The 15,522-nt window shown below is 34.2% G+C and overlaps 1 protein-coding gene across 1 annotated transcript in view; it reads left to right on the forward strand.

Annotated features, from left to right (window-relative positions):
* ZCWPW2 (zinc finger CW-type and PWWP domain containing 2) overlaps positions 1–15,108 on the forward strand; it is a 106,465-nt gene extending 91,357 nt beyond the window's left edge. The window contains exons 6-9 of the mRNA XM_033212867.1: positions 4,448–4,503; positions 5,578–5,645; positions 11,320–11,444; positions 14,499–15,108. Of these exons, the coding sequence (XP_033068758.1) occupies positions 4,448–4,503; positions 5,578–5,645; positions 11,320–11,444; positions 14,499–14,660 (411 nt within the window). The 3' untranslated portion in view covers positions 14,661–15,108. The remainder of the gene's footprint in view (positions 1–4,447; positions 4,504–5,577; positions 5,646–11,319; positions 11,445–14,498) is intronic.
* Positions 15,109–15,522: the final 414 nt, after the last annotated feature.

The raw sequence follows: 15,522 nt of genomic DNA on the forward strand, positions 1-15,522 counted from the left end.
TATATTCCAAAGTGGCTGTACCATTTTATATTCCCACCAGCAATAAATAAAGATTTCCATGTCTTCACATCCCTGTGAACACTTGTCATTTTCTATTTTTTAAAAAAAATATTAGCTATCCTAGTAGGTTTGAAGTGATATGTCATTGTGGTCTTGATTTTCATTTCTCTGATGACTAATGATATTAAGCATCTTTTTCTGTGCTTATTGGCTGTTTATACGTCTTCTTTGGAGAAATGTCCATTCAAATTTATTGAGCATATTTTAATTGACTTATTGTATTTTTATTGTTGTGGCTTCTTTACATATTCTAGATACAATTTCTTATCAAATATGTGATTTCAAAATTTTTTTCTCATTATGTAGATTTTTTCACTTTCTTGATTGTGTCCTTTACAATTACAGAAGTTTTAAAATGTTGATGACATCCAATTTATTCTTTTGTTGTTTGTGTTTCTGGTGTCATATCTAAGAAACACAGTTCTATGGATTTTCCAAGATTATAAAGATTTGCCTCTGTGTTTTCTTCTAAGAGTTTTAACTTTTATCTCTTACATTTACATTTTTGGTCCATTTTAACTTTTATGTATGATGTGAGGTACAGGTTGAACTTCATTTTGCATGTGGATATCCCGTTGTCTGAGTACTATGTGTTGAAAAGACTATTCTTTTCTTACTGAATTGTCATGGCAACCTTGCTAAAAATCAGTTGACCATATACATGAGAGACTTTTTCTGGACTCCCAATTCTATTCTATTGATCTATTCTTCTGTTCTTATTCCAATACCATACTATGTTGATTACTGTAGCTTTGTCATAATTTTTGAAATCAGGAGATGTGACCACCTTCTTTTAACCACACCCTTTGCAGCTGTTCCTTCTAAAGAAGAGTATATTGCCCCACTGCATGCCTTTGGCTGAACTCTGTGACTTACTTTGGCCCATGGAATAAGGTAGAAGTGACAGTGCAATAATTCCAACCTAGTCCTTAAGAGGCTTTGTGTATTTTGGCTTTTCTTTTGACCCTCTACACTAACCCAAGTTTACCCAATGGTCTTAGGAAAATGCAAGTCATGTAGGGCAGAACTACCTACCTCAGCCAACCCTAGACCTACAGGAGAGCATTCCTAGCTGCTTCACTGTGCATCAGAGATGCCCCACCAAACGAAGAGAAACCTCGACCAACCTGAAGACATAAGAAAAGAAGCCACCTGAAGACATAAGAAAGGAAAGCCTAGGATCATCCATGAGAAGATGATGATATACAAATTTCTTATCTGTATTAGTCATTTACAAACACTGTGCATGTCCATTGAGGATTAGCAGGGATTGAAACAATTAGAACAGAATCTCTACTCCATGGTCACTAAGGGAACCAGATTGAGTCTCTACCACCTGGTAGCTACACTCTGGAACTTGTAGCCTTTTCAGGTATCAAGATGAGAGTCAAGGCTAAGAATCTACCCTAGATGTCAAGAAAGGCCCTGGGCATAATCAGTGCTGAAGTGAAAAGGATCAACACTGGAGAGAAAAGAGGGGAAGAGGTAAACATAATGACAATCTGGAAGATGAATTGAATTTCATGGTAGTAAGGGAACTCAGGAAGTCATTCAACTATCTGTGTGTGAACCAACTAGGAGCAAGTGTCAGTTCTTTATATGGGTCATATTGTTGCATCCTCCCTCATGGGAACTAATATCTTAAAGTGGATTTTGAACAAAATTATGGAACTTGAAAATATAGCAAATGAATATACATAGTGTAAACAAGAATTTAAATGGAAAGTACTTCATTTGAAAAATTTTTTCAAAAATGTTTTCAAAATGTTAGCAGCAAATTCTAATAATAAATGTACTGAATAGACAGGCATTATCTGTCTATCCAAGTATTCACTCTAAGAATTTTTCTATCCATTGAAGTACATATTTTTAGACGTAATAAAAATGAATTTTCTTTAAAAAAATACAAATTGTATTTCTCTTCTTTTGGTGATTATCCTTAAATATGAACATGCTTATTGGGTTTAACAATTTAAATCTGATCTCCATCACTCTTCTTCTGAATAATTCAAGGTTCTTAAGATGCTTTCACCTTTGTCTAACCCCTTTTCCTCTTCCATTCAGTTGTCTACTTTTGTAAATCCTCTTTGTTCTTTACTCCATTACCAATTTGTCTTTTTTTAGGTCAGTGTTTATTTAGATTTACATAATGTTGAGCACTTAATTTACTTATCTTCACTTCCTTTTGATTTTTCTAGATTAATCTTCTTCCTCCAAAGTACATTCTGTAGTAGCTCTGTCAGCAAAGTTCTATCTTTTTAGTTCTCACTCTTTTGAAAAATATTATTTTAAAAATTGTAATTTTTTTCATAATCATGGAAATTAACAATCACAAAGGCAGAGAAAATAGTATTAAACCTTTTTATACTCCTCAGTCTCGACAAACACACACATATGGCTACCTCTTTGAATTACAGTTTTACTGAATATTGTTTAATTGAAGATAGGTTCCTGGGTATTGTTTTGATATGGTGCCTATTAAAGCCTAATTGTCTTACCTTTATAGCTTGGCACCATGGGCTTTTACAAATTGACATGTTTAATTCTGGAAAATTCTGTTTTTTTTCTTCTTTGAGACAGACTCTCGCTGGAGTGCAGTGTTGCAGTCTCAACTCACTGCAGCCTCTGCCTTCAGGGTTCAAGTGATTCTCTCATGCCTGGCTGATTTTTTTTTTTTTTTTTTTTTTTTTTTTTAGGAGAGGTAGGGTTTTGCCATGTTGAGCAGGCTAGTCTCAAACTCCTGACCTCTGATAATTAACCTGCCTTGGCCTCCCAAAGTGCTGGGATTACAGGTGTGAACCACCACACATGGCCTAATTCTGGAATATTCTTAGTCATTATCACCTCAAATATTTTATCTTCCATTTTGTTTCCATATTATTCTTATGGAATTCCTTTCAGAAATATTCTTGACCTTATCATTCTATTCCCTGTGATTCTTAGCTACTTTTCCAAAAAGTATTTTTGTGTCCCACTGCTATAGATTTGGTGATCTCATCAAGTCTACCTTCCAGAATATTCTTTCTTCAGTATATCTAATCAGCTCTTTAATTCATCCATTGAATTTTAAATTCAATGACTTGACTTTTTTTTTTTAATTGTAGAAGTGCTATTTGGCTCTTTTTGAAAATTCTTTCATAGCTTATAGATAGTATAGAAACCTAAAGTTGTTCATTATAGTTTCTAATCCATTTTAACCCTTTAATAACTTAAATATTTATTTTTAATTTAGGTTTATTGCTGTAATACAAACATACAAAATGAAAATCATAAATGTAAATAAGGTGAATTTTTTAAAATGAGCATTCCCTTCTAACCAGCACCAGATCAAGAAGCAAAACATTTCCAGAACCCCAGAAGTGTTCTCATGCCCTCTTCTAGTCACACTTCCTACCTCCAAGGTAACTGCTATCCTGACTTGTGGTGCCACAGTTTAGCTTTGCCTGTTTTTGAGTTTTATGTCAACTGAGCTATACAGTGCAAATATAATTATTTTATGGGTTTTTTCTTCTCCAGATGATCTATATGCTCTTAATACTTGTGAATTACAAAGACCGTGTATACATTTTTACATTAATTTCTTGGCTCTTTTGCTTACTTTTGTCTTAGTGATTTTAGAAGTCCTGGATAAGTCTTCGTGTTAATTATTCGACTGGGAAATCTCAGGAGACATGAAATTGGATTTCTCACTTTAGTGGTATAGACCTAGTGTTTTCATTCTTTTAGGATTATTGCTTTTTGCCATCTAATTCCCCATGTCAGACTGCGTACTACCTTATTGCTTTTGTGTCCTAGTGAATGAAGTTTTTCCTATTCTTTTGTTATGGACAGGAAAAAATCCTTGAAGTCCCTGGGCTTTATGGAACATTATTAGCACAGCTCTCTAACCAGTGTCACCCTCAAAACATGTCACTTATCTTTGCCTGGACATGAAAAGCCCAGCTCAAAACTCCTTTGGCCCCTTATCCTGGTACAAATTTCTTTTGGACTTTCACTATGTCAGTTTCCACCTATATATTAATAGCTTTGCATTTCATGTGCTTCTGGCATCTGATTTTTTTTTCTTTATCTAAACATTATATATGTGTGTACAACTTTAAAGTGTTTTTATTAGTATTTTTATATGTTTGTGAAGTTATGTAAGGGGGATCAGGTAATGTGGGAGGTAGACATCCAAATCAGATCAGTTTAGCACTCCTGAAGGATGAGCAGATCCATGCAATTGCAGTGACTATGCAGTGGTTGACTAGACGTAAAGATGTGGTTTAGGGCCATTGGCCAGGGTGTTTCTTCTGGCCAAATTACTTGAACTGCATGGGGCCCATTATTTTACTGAGCTGATTTAGTCCTATATGAACTAACTCATATTTTTGTTTTTGTTTTATAGAAGCAGATTTCTAAAAGTAATATTGAAAAGAAGCCCAAACTTAGAAAAAGGAAAAGGTATGCTTTTTGAAATTAAATAGTATTATGATAAAATTGAAATATATATTGGATTTAGTTGTTGCATGACCTTTCTCATAATCCTTGATTCTGTTTCACTTGGAAAATACTGTGTTTACAGTTTTCTAAAAGAATTAATAGAATTATAAGTAGTAGTCTTAGAAGTAGGGAAAAAGCTTTATATTTATGAAATATTTTGAAATGGTACTTTTAGAGATTAATATGAGCAATCAGAAGAGAATCAGGTTTTTAGTTTAAAAATAGGTAATTTAAACCAGAAACAGGTTTTCATAATGAACTAATAAGCCACAGATGACAAGTTTTAGTGTTTGTCATTGAACCAGTCATTTTTTAAAGAATGGTAATCAGTGCTGTGTTAGGAGGGTTCATACTCAAAAACAAGGACTGACACTAATAGGTAGCCCTTTTCTTCTTCCTTGTACTTTTTCAGAAGATGAATAACTAAATTTTAAAAATGGACTTTCACTGCCTTATTTCATGACACTTCACACTAGCCCTATCAAATAGTTAGAAAGTATATTATAATCTCCATTTTAAAAAATGAAGAATTCCTGGCTTGGAGAAGTTAGTGACTTTCTCAAGATCTTATGGTTAGAGAAAGTACATTTGAGCAAATTGTTTTCTGACTCTGTGATTACATAGAGTCATGGAAACAGTATGGATTTTGCAGTCTGACAGAGTTTAGTTCTGCCACGTTCCACCATTTACCTAAGTTGTCAAACTTCTCATTTTTCTTTGATATCTCAAATTCTCAGTTTCTTTATATAATGACAGTAACAATTAGTAGTTGTTTTAGAGGAGGATTATGAAAAAGCCAGTGTAAGGTGCTTGGTAAATTGTTAATGCTTTGCACCTAGTGAGAATTCAAATCAATATTAGTCTTCTTTGTTTTTCACTGCAACACACTTTCTTACTACATAAAATAACCGAGAGAATTACCTTAAGAAAATATATGTATTTATAATCTACAGTTACCAATGAATAGACATAAATGGTCATTTAAATATACATGATTGATCTTTTGAAACTAAATCTATCAAATTCTTTTTCTAGGAAAGCAATTTTAAAATGCTGTTTTGAAAATGTTTGTTCTGATGATGCCTTATCAAAGGAAAACATGGGTATGTGAAAGCCTGTCCTGCTTTTAGTTCTTTAACCTATATTTAATTCCACAGGATGTAGTTGTAGTCCTTTGAAGGAAAAAAAAAGCTCTCGTGTGTGTGTGTATATATACACATATACACATGTATACATATGTATACATTTTTACACATATATACGTGTGTGTATATACACATATATATGAAAAATATTAATGAATCATTTTGGTTATTGATTTACATACCAGAGCTTTTAAATTTTCTTTAGGTTTCTATTTCCTTGAATTAAATTTTCTCTTAGTCCTGTATTTAATTTTTTAAAATAACACACCGGGCCAGGCACAGTGGCTCATGCCTGTAATCCTAGCACTTTGGGTGGCTGAAACAGGCAGATCACTTGAGGTCAGGAGTTCAAGACCAGCCTGGTCAACATGGTGAAACCCGTCTCAACTAAAACTACAAAAATTAGCTGGCCATGGTGGCATGCGCCTGTAGTCCCAGATACCCTGGAGGCTGAGGCAAGAAAATCACTTACACCTGGGAGGCGGAGGTTGCAGTGAGATGAGATCGCGCCACTGCATTCCAGCCTGGGCGACAAAGTGACAGAGCGAGATTCCCTCTAAAGAAAGAAAGAAAGAAAGAAAGCAGCAACAGCTGTGAGAAGAAATACCAACAACTATACATTTCAATCCAGACTTCTTCATTCCAAACTTACTGGGATCCTAGGAGTGCCAAAGGGAGAGAAGAAAGAAAAGCAGAAGCCTGAGACTTCCAACTAAATTGTCCTCGATTAGAACACAGTAGAGTGAATGTGGAATGCAGGGAGAAAGTTTTGGTTTTCAAAGGCAATTTCCTCCTTCTACATTTTCTTTAGTCTTGAAAAGCAGTAAAATGCTTATTTGCAATGTGGAACTTTGGCAGTCATGTTCAAAGCCCATTAAACCCTGAGGAGTTATCAGTGATATATTCCCTTTTCCTTGAAGTCACTCCCAGGGGATCCTATGGCATTGCATTTCAATTGGCTAAATAAGTCAGTTGTTGCAGTATTATTAAAAGAAAAGAAAGCCAAGTGCAGTGGCTCATGCCTGTAATCCTAGCACCTTGGGAGGCTGAGGCAAGAGGATCCCTTGAGCCCAAGAGTTAAAGACCAGCCTGGACAACACAGTGAGACCTCATCTCTACTAAAATTAAGAAAATAAAATAAATTAACTGGGCATGGTGGCACATGCCTGTAGTCCCAACTACTGGGAAAGCTGAGGTGGGAGGATGACCTGAGCCCAGGAGTTTGAGTTTACAGTGATCTATGATTACGCCACTGCACTCCACCCTGGGTTACAGAAAGGATGAAGTAGTTATTTTAAAAAAATAACTTGTTTTTTTTAGACCCAGAATGTAAAATAGGAAAACTTTTAGACTCTAACACTTTTCTTTTAGAAAACAAAAGAAAACCAAGTACTTTTTCCTCCTCATTACTCTTCTCTTTTATTAAAATGCCTTCCAAATTTTAACATTGACATAGCCCTGCAAATTTATTTAGCATTTTTTCTTCAGTGCCAGCTTTGGGGTAACCCAACCAGTAGCTACTATGTAAGAGAATGTGTTTGTCTGTTCTTGCATTGCTATAAAGAAATACCAAAGACTGGGTAATTTATAAGAAAAGAGGTTTAATTGGCTCACAGTTCTGCAGGCTTTCTAGGAAGCATGGTGCTTGGCTCCTGGGAGCCTTCCCAGAAGGCTTACAATCATGGCAGAAGGTAAAGGGGGAGCAGGCATGTCATATGGCAAAAGCAGGAACAAAAGAGGGGAGAGTTGCCACATACTTTTAAATGGCCGGATCTCATGAGAACTCACTCACTATCACAAGGACAGTACCAAGGGGAAAGTAGTCAATCATTCGTGAGAAATCTGCTCCCATGATCCACTTACCTCCTACCAGGCCCCACTTCTAACACTGTAGATTACAATTCAACATGAGATTTGGGCAGAGACACATATCCAAACTCTATCAGGAGGAAACAGCTTCTTAAACATTTAATAGGTAAGTCTAGGTAAAAGAAAACTCCATAAACATATATTTGAAAGTTTTTAAAATAGTGACTGAGTTATTGAGACATACTGTGAATTATTTCTTATCAAGAATGGAAAAACAACACTGATTTATTTTTCTACATATTAATTTTTAAAAGCTAGATATGGGGCTAGACGTGGTGGCTCACGCCTATAATCCCAGCACTTTGGGAGGCCGAGACAGGTGGATCACCTGAGGTCAGGAGTTCGAGACGAGCCTGGCCAACATGGTGAAACCCTGTCTGTACTAAAAATACAAAATCTAGCCAGGCATGCTGGCATGTGCCTGTAGTCCCAGCTACTCAGGAGGCTGACGCAGGAGAATTGCTTGGAACCGGGGGGCAGAGGTTGCGGTGAGCCGAGGTCATGCCACTGCACTCCAACCTGGGTGACAGAGTGACATTCCATCTCAAAGAAAAAAAAAAGCTAGATATGGAATTTGCTATTACAGATACGTATTTTTTCTTTCATTTCTTTCTTTTTTTTTTTAACTTTCTCTGAGTGATAGAGTAGCCGTAATGCTACCACTTCACTCTCAACAATAAATTGAAACAAGTCAGAGAAACTACAAGATAATCAGTGTTGATAGAAGATGATTGGTCATGCAATCAGCAAAGGCATTCATTTTGTCCGTATCTTTGGAGGATATCATTGACCAATTTTGATAACATAGTTTATAGATTACAATAACTGCTGTTTTTTGAGAATTATTTTTTAAGTTCATTTACAATATAGGAATACTTATTTAGAAAAGCAAACCTCCCACTACTCTGGAAGCAGAAGCTGACAGCAGTCAGGTTGGTGTTGTCAACCCTAGTTGACTTATGAAGTCATCCATTACTTTGTCTAATTTTGATCAAAAGGCAGTGTACATATTTCTTCAGATCACTTGAAAAGAGCCTACAATGCCATTTGGCAATGATATTTATTATCATAAATTGATTGTATTTTAGCCTAACATTAGAAATATAAAGGTGTTTGTTTGCCATTTTTTCTTTTACAGCATAGCTTCAAATCTATCTTCTCAACAGTGTATTAAATGTCATTGTCAATTTCCATAGACTCAGAATGTAAAGTAGGAAAACAACATTTGTGAGTGGAACTGGGGAATTGGTGTGAAAATAACCATGAGCAGTCATCTATTTAATTCCACAGAATGTAGTTGTAGTCCTTTGAAGGAAAAAAAAAGCTTGTGTGTGTGTGTATATATATACCCACAGAATGTAGTTGTAGTCCTTTGAAGGAAAAAAAAAGCTTGTGTGTGTGTGTATATATATACACACATATACACATGTATACATATGTATACATTTTTACACATATATACATGTGTGTATATATGCACATATATATGAAAAATATTAATGAATCATTTTTATTATTGATTTACATACCAGAGCTTTTAAATTTTCTTTAGGTTTCTATTTCCTTGAATTAAATTTTCTCTTAGTCATGTACTAGTCAGGTATTTAGTCTATTATATAGTATAATGACTATTGTAGTAGTCATTATATAGTCAGGTTACTAAATAAGAAATCTGTCTTAAAGAGGGTGTTAGTTTTATTAACAAAAGTGCTTCAATAAAAAACATACATTCCTCTAGAAAATCCTGATTTGATAGACATTGCATTGTTATATTTTTAAATAAACTCTCCAGGTGATTATTATGCCCACACAATTTTGAATGCCACTGTTTTAGAATCCAGCATTCTGTATTCTGTGTTCTTAGGCCTTAACAGTAACCCTAGAACATAGATCTATGTGGATGCAACTAACATGTTTATTACAGGTTTTGCTTGTTTGTTTTTAAACATGAGAACTTTTTATAAGATGTGGAGTTGCTTATCAAAAAGCTTGTTTCAAACTATTTTGAAAGAGGTTTTCCATAGAGAAAACCTAAAATTGACAGGGAGGCGGTGATAGCTAGGAAGGCTTATTAGTCTATGCTGTTTTCTTGTGTTCCTGCTCCTTGGTAGGCAAACAGTAAATATTTGTTGATTGAGTATGAAAGTGCTGGGGAAAGCAGTAAATATTGACAGAAAAATTATTTTCAAGACAAACTTGTGTTGTGAAAAATATAAACTAAAAGTAGTTTTTCCAGTACTGTAATGACAAGAACCAGGAAATGGAAACCTATTTCATAACCTGCTATGATTTTATTTAACATTATTTAATAAGTATTTGAGCAGAATTTTAAATTTTCCTACTTATGTCCTGCTTGGGTATTTTCATGTTCCATGACCTTTCAGCTACTCTACTAGGTGTGATTTTTGCTGACTTGCCCATGAACTGCAGATAATAGAAGGTGGTATGTTAGATTTTACTAACTAGTGGAAGATGAAGGGATGTGTACTCATGGCCTTTCTCTCTGAATTACGTTGTCTTTGGAAGAGCTTCTCAGATGCTCCATCTGCCTCTGGTGCAAGACGACAGGCATGTGGCCTCCCTTCTTTGAAGCAAAGGCTTCACTAGGCCCTATATAAAATGAAAATGTTTGTTTTATTTAAGTCAAAAATGCAAATGCATATTTTTAATCAGTAGTTAAGTCTAGAGTTATAGTAGGCTTTTATTTCTTTGGTGGGGATATTGTTTTATCTCAGCAAGGTCAATGAATTACCAGTTTGGTTTTTTTTTTGCCTTTTTTTTTTTTTTTTTGAGACAGAGTCTTGTTCTGTTACCCAGGCTGGAGTGCAGTGGTGCAATCTCGGCTCACTGCAAGCTGCGCCTCCTGGGTTCACGCCATTCTCCTGCCTCAGCCTCCCGAGTAGCTGGGACCACAGGCGCCTGCCACCACGCCCGGCTAATTTTCTTGTGTTTTTAGTACAGATGGGGTTTCACCATGTTAGCCAAGATGGTCTCAATCTCCTGACCTCGTGATCCACCTACCTCGGCCTCCCAAAGTGCTGAGATTACAGGCATGAGCATGTCATGGTGACTTTTATAATACAAAAAGACTTTTATAAATACAGTATTAAAAAATTAGATTAAGCAATTAAGATGTGTTGCCATTTGGATTAGAAAGGCACTAGCTTGTGTTCAGCCTAGCCACTTAATTACAAAACTTTTCCTTTTAACAGTAGTTTAATAATCTATAGTAGAGATTGGCAAACTGTAGTCACCAGCTGCTGCCTGTTTTTGTAAATAAAGTTTTATTGGAACATAGCCACTCTCATTTGTTTATGTACATGTCAATGGTTTGTGCTACAATAACAGAATTGAGTTGTTGTCACAGACCATCTGGCTCCCAAAGCCTGAAATATTGGCTCTCTGTCCCTTTAGAAAAAAATTTGCTAACGCTGTTTCTATAAATAATATAATTTAGTTTGGTGCCTTTAGCCCCTAATTAAAAAAAAGTTCTAATAAGCTTTTGATATTTCACTTCTACTTTATGGTTTATACATAGCAAGACTATTACCTACATTTTTTGAGGAAGAATTGTAAAAGATTCACGTTGATATTCATAATAATTTTGTATCAGGAAGAAGTCATTTAAGAAAATTATATAAAACATTTATATTTTACCTTGTAGCATTTAAAAGATTTCTTCTTTCTGGGTAGTTAAGATTATGAATTAGATTGAATTAAGTGAGATGTAGCATTTCTTACTGTATTAATCATTTTTTTTTAGTTGTATCTGAGACTGAAGTTTTACTAAAAGAGTTGGAGCAAATGCTACAGCAAGCACTGCAACCCACAGTCACACCTGATGAGTCTGAAGAAGGACTTGGAGAGGAAATAAATATGGGAGAAAAGGTAATATTGATAGTTATTTTCAGACCTAAATAACAACTTCAAATTATTTAAACAGTAGAATTTTTCCTGATTGTACATTTTAAATATATAAAAAATGATTTTTATGTTTGAAATTTGAGTCCTTGATTATCATGAGGTAAATAATAAACTAGTAGCCTGTTAAGAAATCAAAACACATCTATCAGTATTTGAAAAAAAAATCTGTGTTTAAGCAGAGGAGTTCTTTTAATTTTAAGTCTTTGGGATTGGAGTGAAGAAAGATGGACGATGCTCACTGTAGCTGAAGTAGGCCACTCCAGAGAGAATTCCCCCTTGCTACCAATCTTTACAGTCAGGAGAGGGGGCCAGGATAGTAAGAGCTCACTGGAAAATCTGCCCTGTCTAGGCTATGCACCAAGATAATCTCTGCAGGGACAAACCTTGTCATTAACATACTGGAGGTAGAATTTTTCACGGGAATAAGTTTTACTATTTATATCTAGACTCATCCTTTTTTAATTTTTTCATTTGGCTTTCTATGGTGAACTCAGAAAGGCCAAATGTGCTTACTTTATTCAATGTGTCTGCAAATAAAATGAGAGTCTGTGATACAAGGCTCATGCCATTAGTACGGAGCAGTGATGTGGTAGGTATGAGAAAAAGAAGTCATAGGGTAGACACTTGCTGTAGCATTTGCTCCAACTCTTTTAGTAAAACTTCCGTCTCAGACACAACTAAAAAAAACATGATTAATACAGTAAGAAATGCTACATCTCACTTAATTCAATCTAATTCATAATCTTAACTACCCAGAAAGAAGAAATCTTTTAAATGCTACAAGGTAAAATATAAATGTTTTATATAATTACTACAGATGAGAATTGGCAATGGCAGTTGCTAGAGAGAATAAGTGCTTAGATTTTCTTTCTTCATCTCTCTTTTCCCACATTCACACTTTGAGCAACTGCCTATCTCCAAGTCTGTCTGTTCCAAGATGTAGAAAAAGATGGATTTATAAATGGACAAAGGGGTTTACACCTTTAAGCAGACTGCCCAGTTGTATGATTTCATTCAGAATGTCAACAAAAATAAAGATTATTCATAAACATGTCCTTTAATGAGTTAGAAATTAATAAAATATACAGAATGTACTACTATGGAGATGAATGTGCTAAAGTAAAATAATATTAGCATTAAAAACTCCTACTGAGTGGAAAAACATAACTTTCTTAATCAGCATCAGCAATATCAATTTTTACCTGAATGTGCATGGTTATAAATGATACTTTTCCAGTTGGGTTCCTTTCTGAAAAAAAAGACTTGTTTTCTGTATATGGGTCTTTTGCAGAACAAGACCTGTAGATTGGTATCATACATCCTACATACGTATAATTATACATACGTATAATTAATATACAAATTATTCTTTTTCAGCAAATATGTGTTTTATTTGAATACCATATGGTTTTGTATAGTGTTTTTCAGTGTTAGCAGTTTCTTTTCAAAAATACAGCCAGGTTGATCTTTATAGCGATGTCCTGGAGCTTTTATAGGCACAGAATTGACTTCTGTTTTGCCATTATAAGTAGTACCGTGATAGAACAGAGAAATACTTCTGATTTTTATTTCTTAAGGTAAAATATATAGCTTTAACCCATCACCAGGCAGGAGCTTGCTTTTTGTTTTAGATTCTTGTATTATTTTATTCTTTCAAACAGCATTTCAGAAGTGTAAAAATTAGCTATTTTAACTGGCTAGTGGGCAGGTGAGTGCCTCCTGGTTACTGAATCATAAGCACTCTGCATACTGAGCTTTGTAAGTCTGGCATTCATGCCAGATTCAGGATATTTGGGTTCTTGTTCACTTTTAAATGAGGAGAATAACAGTGAAACCAACTAGCAAAGCTGGAGAAATTTCAGTTTAAAAGTAAATAAATAATCACATGTTGGAATTTATTTACTGTTATTAGAAATAATTAATATGTCTCCCAAAAGCAACTCCACTTAAAGCTGGAGATGTGTTGTTTTTAGGAGAAGGTGGCGTCTTATAAGGTAAATACTCCAAGAAGAGACCCTTAAGAATTTTAAAGTCCTGAGCACGTTGACTCTGAGCAGACATTGTATAAGCTGTTTTCAAAGTTGTGAATTTGATGATGTTTTCATCATTCATTTCACCTATGAGGTTTCAAGTGGATTATCTCAGGCATTTACATCAATGGATGAGAATAACAACATGGAAAAAAGCTTATACACGTAGATAATCAAAACTCATTTCTATTTGTCATTGAAATGTTTTATGAAATTATTTTCCTATGTAGAGTCACCTTCCTACTTATGTTCTTCTTAAGCTAATATTAACATTGGGTGACATGCCCTGACTTGGCAAGCAATCGGAGGAAATAAATTTTAGATTTTTATAAATCCACCTGAATAATTCACAAATTGAATAATCCATATACAAATAAAATAGAGTTTACTGAAAAATTATTTGTATAAAAGAATACATTTTTGATATGTGAAAATATTTCTATGAACTACATATATATTTTTTCCCTTGAATTACATGGAAAGTGAACTCTACCTTTAATAAGCTCTGAAGTTATAAAGCAAATAAATCCACATATGCATTGTTTTTACTAGTGTCCTTTCCCACTAAGCAAGAGCAAATTATCACTATTTTTAAGCAATGCAGATGACCTTTTGACAACATGACCACAGCAAATGTGACTAAAACAGTCACATTTTAAGTTGTATTCCCTGTAACAATAATGTAAAAAATAAAACAACGTAGAAAACTCACATAGAATTAGAATTATCACATTTTTCCAAAGCATAAAATTAAAACTAAAAATGTATAAGGCTGGGGAATAGACACAGACCTAAATAATGACTTTTTCTTATATAAACACATTCACCCTACATTATACTATATATAGTGACTATTATTTGAACACTAGAATAACAGAAAAGTTTGTTTAGCTAATGTGGCTTGCAGAATTACTGACTACTTTATGTTTTGTTCCAGTAATCAGGTAAATTTGACGTAGTTCCGATTCATTATGTGGTTGTTTTGCAGTTATCTAAATGCAGCCCAGAAGCTCCTGCAGGCAGTCTGTTTGAAAACCACTATGAAGAGGACTATCTTGTAATTGATGGGATAAAATTAAAAGCTGGAGAATGTATTGAGGATATAACTAATAAATTTAAAGAAATAGATGCTTTGATGTCTGAGTTTTAGAATATTATACATTTTTAAGTTAATTATAAAAATATTGGCATCTTTATATTTATCCAAAGTTAAAACCTTAAAAATGTTTGGTGAAATAGGTATAAATTATACCAAAGTTTATATTTGCAATAGCTTTCTACTTCATATTTTGAGAATGGCCATGATTTTTAGAGCCAGTCAAATGGTATTTAAGTTAGTGTCAAAAATTTAGAATTAAAAAACCCTGATGGTTGTATTTATATATTTCTTGTTTGCCTTAATTTTTAAATGGTTTGTGAAATTGCCTCACAAACATATGCTTTACAATGACTGTTTAGGCCCTTTATTCAAAAATGGATAACTTAAAATGGCTGGCCAAGATATTATAATTCTCAGAGGTAATTCAAATCTAATAGACTTAGAGAATGTATATTTGTGGTGGAATCAAACTATTACAAAATAAAAGGAAATAATTTTTTAAATAATTGTTTAATAGAGTTGAAATTTTTCTATAAAACAAAATTTCACTTGCTACTTATACTGGAAACAATTATTTCAACCATGGTACCCAAAAACTGACTGCTTAATAGAGTCTCTGGGAGATTTTGGAAGATCAAAATCCTAGACCCTTCCCTCCTGACTCAGTGTCTTTGGAGGTATCATCAGAAAGGTGGAAAAATGTAATTTAACGTGTATACGGAGAAGTTAAACATATTCATTATAAGAAATCTAACAATATAGAAATTAAAAACTACATCATTTTTCAGGAATTCTCTTGAACAGTTTTAGTAGATATCATTCTAGATCTTGCTTTACGTACACTGAAACATGTGGGCATTCACACCTATCTTTAGTTCCTGCTCTATCTCTCTCTGGCGGTACGGGGTGAGGA

The sequence above is a fragment of the Trachypithecus francoisi genome, unplaced genomic scaffold, assembly GCF_009764315.1.
Source record: "Trachypithecus francoisi isolate TF-2019V2 unplaced genomic scaffold, Tfra_2.0 Lachesis_group0, whole genome shotgun sequence".
NCBI lineage: Eukaryota > Metazoa > Chordata > Mammalia > Primates > Cercopithecidae > Trachypithecus > Trachypithecus francoisi.